Here is a 7475-nt window from a genome sequence, read left to right as displayed (position 1 = left end):
GTTGTACCAGATGTTGCTAATAGATTTCATACTGAATCTCCTATTACTAAAAATGATTTATGTTCAAGTGTGATTGCCTCTAACCTAAGAGGTAACAGTCTTGTGTTGCTTGGGTCATATCCGTGCAGGGCAGTGGAAGCAGGCCAGGTGTCAAAGCAGGCAGCTGGGGGCCTAGACCTCCCCTGCTGCTTTGACAGCCGGAGTGCTCTACCATTGCCTGTTGTTAACAAACAGCTGGTGGAGACAGGCCGCACCTTCCCTGTCTCCCCCTTGCATGTCTTCCCCTTGCAGAAGCAACCCAGTGCAAAACTGCCCAGAGGTCCACCCTCTATCCTTCCTGGAGAAGGGGCACGCCTCACCACCCAGGTGAAGGCTAATTCGTTTTTTTAAAATGTGCTCTAATGGCCACCTAGGTTGTGCTGACCAAAATGTTGTGCCAAGGTGTAGTCAGTTAGAGCAGGGGTATGCCACGCTGCTTCCAGATTCGCAGGCTGACACCCGAGAGTCAGGAAGTGATCCGGATGTCAGCCAACGACTCTCCCCCTTACAGGAAGCGCTACGCAAACCCAGCCAAGCCTTTAGAGGTAAGCCTGTTGGTGTGCATCGCACCGTCCGCAAAGCGGACACTGGGACACACCGGACCATGAGGCCTTATGCTTCTGGTGAGTTGTCTAAAGGGCAGTCAGATAAGAAGTCGAGAACCCGTTCAGTAGCTAAGCGGCGCGTAGAGCGGGTCTGGCAGACCCACTCTGTGCGTCCGACTGGTAGGGGGGAGATGTGACGAATATTACGGAAAGTCGTGCGCAAAATCGCCATCGATTTTCGCATGGTCGTGCACAGTTCCTGTCAGTCCTGGGTAAATGCACAATAGATGTCAATTTCCCTCTCTCTTACTGAGAGCAGCAGCCCTCCCCCACATCCTGTGTCAGGAAAGAATTTCACAAGTGGCTAGCTTCCCTGGGCAGAGGCCATTTGGACACGCAGCTCATCTCCACCAAACCAGCTCAAACTGGTTGAGATTCAAATTTCCCTCCAAGCTCATAGCTTCAAACAAAGGGAACATTTACTTTATTAATAATTCAAAATAGGTTTGGCACAGCAAGACAAAAATTACATTTCCTGATATCTAGAAATCAGTTCTATCAGTCACCTAAATTACAATTTTTTAGCTATCAGGAATCTGCAGAGAAACCACTTTATCCGCCATGCGTAGAGCGAATTCGTTAGACTAGGCATGTATAGCCTCGTTTAATACAGAGTCGCATGCTGCTTATGAATATGGTCTCGGATTTGCGATGCACCAATCTTGGGCCGAGGCACACAAATTATTAATAATTGGTACATTCCTTGCTCTGAGTCTGTGGGTGGAAACCTGACTGCCAGGAGGTAACCCTGCCTTAAACACACCTACTTTCCAGGTAGTGACCGCCCCAAAACTCAGGTCAGTAAAAAGTGTTTGCGAGGAACTCCTCCTCAGTTCTTCAATTTCCATCGACCAGGGAAGTCCAGACATGTGCTCAAGGAGAACCGGGCGCATGTTGTGTACAAAGGACTTTTAACCTGAATGCCTACCTTTAAACTGGACTATTTTTCTTCATGCTTCAAATGGACTGCTCAGCTAGCTAAGTAAGAATTTTCTGATTTTATTTCTTTTTATTTTTAAGCTCTGTGTTTATATGTTAATAGGTGTATATAACTGTATGTAATGCATTTTTGTTATTAAACGTTTAAAAATTGTTTAGCTGTTATGACCTGTTGCTGAACATACACAATCGTATCTGTTCTCCTGAAATCGCTACCCTGTGTTTAATAGAAGTACACACTTATAACCCGTATGCGAGAACCCGGCCCAGATATAACGATCTGACCCAGATTCTTGCATACTGCTAAGAGTTAATAGAGCGTTCTCGAAGTCCTAGTAAAATTACAGTAGCGGGCTGTGTAACTCGCTTGGTGGCAGATCTTTGAATTGTATGTGTGTGGTGAATCGGTTTGTATCAGAACGCTCCCTTCGCGAGTCAGTTCATCAAATTGCGAACGCGGGTTACCCTTCGTGATGAACAAATGACCGTGTGAGAGGATTTCTGACGCTGATCGATTTACCCCACCCGCAGACCGGCCTAGCGGTCTGTGACAGGGGGGTTGAGCCGCACCAAAAATGGGCGTGGCCATGACATTGTATGCGCGGAGCTAACATAATGATGAAACAGCGAGGCATAAGAAAGCAGTGTTTCATGTGGTGAAACGAGGATTGGCATCATGTGCAGAAACTGTGTGATGCTATTTATTAGTATACTGTAACCCCAAAGCAGAAAATATAGCCAACTATGACTATTAAATAATAAATGCAGCAACAGTTACCCCAGACAGCAGAAAATAAACGCAATGTGGGCAGCATTTCACCAGAAAATAAACGCATTGTGGGCAGCATTTCACCAGAAAATAAACGCAATGTGTGCAACATTTCAGCAGAAAATAAACACAATGTGTGTAACATTTTAGCAGGAAATAAACGCAATGTGGGCAACATTTCGGCAGAAAATAAACGCAATGTGGGCAACATTTCGGCAGGAAATAAACGCAATGTGGGCAACATTTCAGCAGAAAATAAATGCAATGTGGGCAACATTTCAGCAGAAGATAAACGCAATGTGGGCAACATTTCAGCAGGAAATAAACGCAATGTGGGCAGCATTTCACCTGCAAAAAAAGAATTTACTCACCTGACAGAAGTCCCCTCACCCGGCCAGCCTCTGGTGTGCAGCTCCCCGGACGATCTTGCTCCTGCATATGTCGCTGAATGGAATAGCAGGGCTACGGGAAGATGGCACCCGAAGTCCTGTACTGAAGATACAAATAGTCTCCAGTACAGGGCTTCGGACGCGATCTTCCCGTAGCCCTGCTCCGCCTGCTGGAAGACTATGCAGGCTGGAGCGGGGCTGCGGGCTATAAACTGGCACGGCGTCTATTAGACGCCGCGGCCAGTTAAATGCAAACGGACGGTGGCCAGAGTCCCGAGGCCAGGACATCCTATGGCTAAAAGCGGAACGTTTCCCGGGACACAGCACAGCCTGGGACAGGGGACCCCGAAAACGGGACGCATCCCAGCTAAAGCGGGACTTCTGGTCACCGTACCTAACACATGTGTCTTTTACTGGAATTGGTAGGGATCAAACTTTTATAACTCGTATTTTTTTCTACTAGGCTTGGCAGGGATCAAATTTGTATAACTACAGTGACCAGACATCCCAATTTACCTGGGACATGTCTTGGAATTCGGATTCTCCTTCCCAGGCACAAATGTGTCCCAGCCAGTGTCCCAGGTTGGACCCCAGATGTCCCAGGTGGGCCGCCACATGTCCAAGCCACCAGACTCTGTGGCTGAAAAATTGGCTCCTGTGGCCCTTATCTGCTTCCTGAAAACATTGGCCTGTCCACAGCACAGATCAGATACATAGCTGGGAGAGGGGGGGGGGGGGGGGCACTCTGACTATCCATCTTCCTTCTTTTGTGTCCCTAACTTAGCTGTTTCTGGGCATACTTAAATTTGTAATGGTGGGCTCACACTGCTTAATTTCATGTGGGGAGATTCTGTCTAATTCTATTTTGGGTTGGGTGGGCACAATGCTTAAAGAGAACCAGAGACAAATCACCCTCATGTATTTTATTACATTTATCAGTGGGAACATGACAGTAAACACCTACCCTGCTTTTAGTTTCAATCTTATCTGCTTAATTAGTCTATTATCAGCTGTGATAAGAATCCCCGATTGGCTCAGTCTAGGTTCGACCTGGAATCATTAGAGCTGAGTCACTCTTCTGTGGAGTCTTTTCAAGCCCAAGCCTGCCACCTCCTGGCTTAGATTTCCTGCTTTGCATACTGAGAGCTGTGATGACATGGGAGGGGCTGCTGCTGCTGAGAGAGAATCTCTAAAACAGACACGTGTGGCAATATGATCTGTGTGCTCTGTGTGCTTTCAGCATAGATAATGATGATGACTGCAGTTTCATTCCTATGAGAGACACTTCCTACAGGCAGCTGCACATCATACCAAAATGAAAGCACACAGATAAAAGGCTGCAGCCTTTCTCATATAGCCTAAATAGCAGCCTAGTCTCATATAGCCTAGACAGCACATCCAGAACAACTCATAACCCGGAAGCAGAAGGGATATGAGCCGGCGGCCATTTTTGATTTTTCCTGGAGCAATACTGGATAAAAAACACTAAAAAAGGCACACCAGAGTGGCGAAATTATCAGGTAGCGCATTTATTCTTTACAAGCTATCGACTGATATGTTTATTTTGTGTGAAACATTCATCTCTGGTTCCCTTTAAAGTGAACCTGTTAGGAGAAATGAGGTAAAATTATCCAAAGGCTTCCAGAATCATTCTCTGGCACACTGTTCCTGTGCAAGGGCCCTCTAAAAAACAACAAGCGATTGTCGTATTTGTTCTTGTGGCAGCACTCTGGTCCATGTACACTGCACTGATGTACTGTGCATTAGCGGGTACAGGCCACACCTATGCAGTAGCATGAATCCACTCGTGCATGAGCGAGTACAATGCACACCTGTGCAGTAGCATGAATCTGCTCATGCATGAGCGAGTACAATGCACACCTGTGCAGTAGCATGAATCTGCTCATGCATGAGCGGGTACAGGCCACACCTATGCAGTAGCATAAAGTCGCTCGTGCATGAGCAGCTTTGTGGTACTGTGGATGTGTGGACCATACTCGTGCATGCAGATAAGGTCTCACATAATTATTTGTTAATGATACAGTATGTATCAGCAGCAGATCTCTTTCTTGCCCTAAATATATGCTTCAAAGTTAATCTGTGTTGGCCTGTAATATAATATCCTGTGCCCACCTCCTCCGCTTGGCCCACTGCACACCTGTACGGTAGCAGGAAAAAAAGGCGCCGGCAGAGGGTGGACAAAAAAAGGGCACCATGAAAATTTTTGTTAGTAACATCACAACATTATAGTTTTTGAGGTAGTTATCATTTTAGAAGTTTAATATAAGTAAAAGGGTGTTTCTGCAGAGGGAGTGGTTAGGGTTAGGCACCACCAGGGGGAGTGGTTCGGGTTAGGCACCACCTAGGCGGTGGTTAGTTTCAGGCACCACCTGGGGGGGTTAGGTTTAGGCACCACCAGGGGGGTGGTTAGGGTTAGGCACCACCAGGGGGGTGGTTAGGGTTAGGCACCACCGGGGGGGCTAGGGTTTGGTACCACCGGGGGGTAGGGTTAAGCACCGCCAGGGGGTGGTTAGGGTTAGGCACCACCAGGGGGGTGGTTAGGGTTAGGCACCACAGGGGGGGCTAGGGTTAGGTACCACCAGGGGGGTAGGGTTAGGCACTACTGGGGGAGGGGGTGGTTAGGCGCCACTAGGGGAGTGGTTCGTTTTAGACACCACCAGGGGAGGATTCTGTGTGAGGGTACGGTTGGGTTAACCTCTTGCCGACCGCATCACGCCGATGGGCGTGGCCACGGGGGCAGCCCCAGGACCGCCTAACGCCGATTGGCATAAAGTCCTGGTGCTCTGTGTTGCAGGAGATCGGGCGTAGGCTGCACGCGCATCTCCTGCTTGGGGGGGTAGAGCTATGACAGCCGATCGCCATAATTGGCTAGCTGTGGGGAGGGAGGGGGGAGGGAGGGAAGATTTTTAAAGAAACAGTTTAAAAAAAAAAAAAAAAAAAAAACAAGTAACAATAATATTTATTTAAAAAACAAACAAACATGGGGGGATCGATCAGACCCCACCAACAGAGAGCTCTGTTGGTGGGGAGAAAAGGGGGGGGACCACTTGTGTGCTGTGTTGTGCGGCCCTGCAGCTTAGCCTTAAAGCTGCAGTGGCCTATTTTACTAAAAATTGCCTGGTCACTAGGGGGGTTTAGCACTGCGGTCAGGGGCGTAGCAATAGGGGTTGCAGAGGTAGCCACCGCATCGGGGCCCTTGGACCAGAAGGGCCCCAAAGGGCCATCCCTCAACTACAGTATTAGCTCTCTATTGGTCCTGTGCTCATAATAATCACTTCTATGGATACTATGAATAGTGGTAATTATTAACAAACTGCTCCCCATCCCCTTCTTGCACCTCTGACACTGTAGTTGCCATTGGCAGGTTTTGGTGCGCCGTATCAATTGCTATGTATAGACTGCTTGGGGGGCCCCATTGTAAAACTTGCATCGGGGCCCACAACTCCTTAGCTACGCCACTGACTGCGGTCCTCAAGAGGTTAAGCAGTATTGATGAAAAAACGTAACAACATTTAACGTAAATATTTATTTGTTATTATTTCTCTTTGTTTTTGCAACAGTAATTATCGTTAATAAAGCTTGAAAATGATGGTTCTCGTTAGCAAATTTCGTTAATACCTGGAGCCAAATTCGTTAATAAGTCTGGTCCTTTTTTCATGCACGCACCTGCACACTTGTACGAACGCGCACTGTGCATGAGTCAGAAAACACACGTGTGAAGACGCATTCGTGAACACAGTTTGTAACATGAAAATAGCCCTGGCTTGTTTCAAATCAGATGACATTTGCATTCTTCTTACTTAAATATAAAACATCATGTTCAGTATGAATGGTGCTGCATTTGGTAAAATATCACAGTACAAATGTAAAATAATTATATAGGATATAAAAGTAATGGTTCAGTAGTCTATAAATCTGCTGGTTCATAGTGTGACCACATTTTGCTATGGATCGTCACTGTACACACCTGTGTAGCAGATGCTCTAATAAATAATTTGAAAATTAGAAGCCAGCAACAACAGTCTTTTCATTTCACCTGAAGTGTCAGTAAATTTCATACACAAATATTTTGAGAGAACGGACACTGAACTACATATCCCATCGTGCACTGAGTTCCTGGTTTGGTCAGATTGTCCCTTATCAGTAAGTGCAGTGTCGACAGCAGGAAGGAGTTAGTCAGTGGGTGTAATGTGTTTAACATGTTGCAGCAGGGTCATTTTGTTGTAACATGCGTGTTATTGTGTTTGTGCCCTGTTTAGTGTATACTCTCTTTGTGCCAGGATGCCCACATTGTGTCGCACTAAGGGAGCAGTCATGAGGCACAAGTCTTGGGTTCGAGTCGCCAGATGCCAACTACTGGTCAGCTGCCTCTTCATCCTGGTAATGACATCATTTTCTTTTATTTCTTAACGTGACGGAAGTTGCAAGGGAATCATAGCTGCATGATATACTGTCAGCTGCAATGCTTCGCACCTGTGAAGTCTTTCTGTCTTACTTTTTTAAAACATTGATGCTGCTTTTTCTAAACATTTCTATACTGAAAACAATGCATGAAGAATCATGTGCAGGAGATTATTACTGTTTTGAATTCATATAGCGCCAGCATCTTCCGTGGCACTGTACAATAGAGTATACACAAAACAGACGGTTATAAGGCAATGGGTTACACATAAACGACAATTTAACAGGATATAAGATAAGCTGTAATAACAT

General features: G+C 46.4%; 1 protein-coding gene across 2 annotated transcripts in view; it reads left to right on the top strand.

Moving 5' to 3' along the window:
- The first annotated feature begins 6936 nt into the window (after positions 1-6936).
- The window catches only part of TSPAN32 (tetraspanin 32), a 254676-nt gene continuing 254137 nt past the window's right edge, over positions 6937-7475 (top strand). For both annotated transcript variants that reach the window (XM_068261622.1, XM_068261621.1), the window contains exon 1: positions 6937-7142. In XM_068261622.1, the coding sequence (XP_068117723.1) occupies positions 7044-7142 (99 nt within the window). In that variant the 5' untranslated portion in view covers positions 6937-7043. The remainder of the gene's footprint in view (positions 7143-7475) is intronic.

This window comes from Hyperolius riggenbachi, chromosome 11 (genome assembly GCF_040937935.1).
Source record: "Hyperolius riggenbachi isolate aHypRig1 chromosome 11, aHypRig1.pri, whole genome shotgun sequence".
Classification (NCBI taxonomy): domain Eukaryota; kingdom Metazoa; phylum Chordata; class Amphibia; order Anura; family Hyperoliidae; genus Hyperolius; species Hyperolius riggenbachi.
Note: the sequence above shows the minus strand (reverse complement) of the source record. Positions and strands in the feature narration are given on the sequence as shown.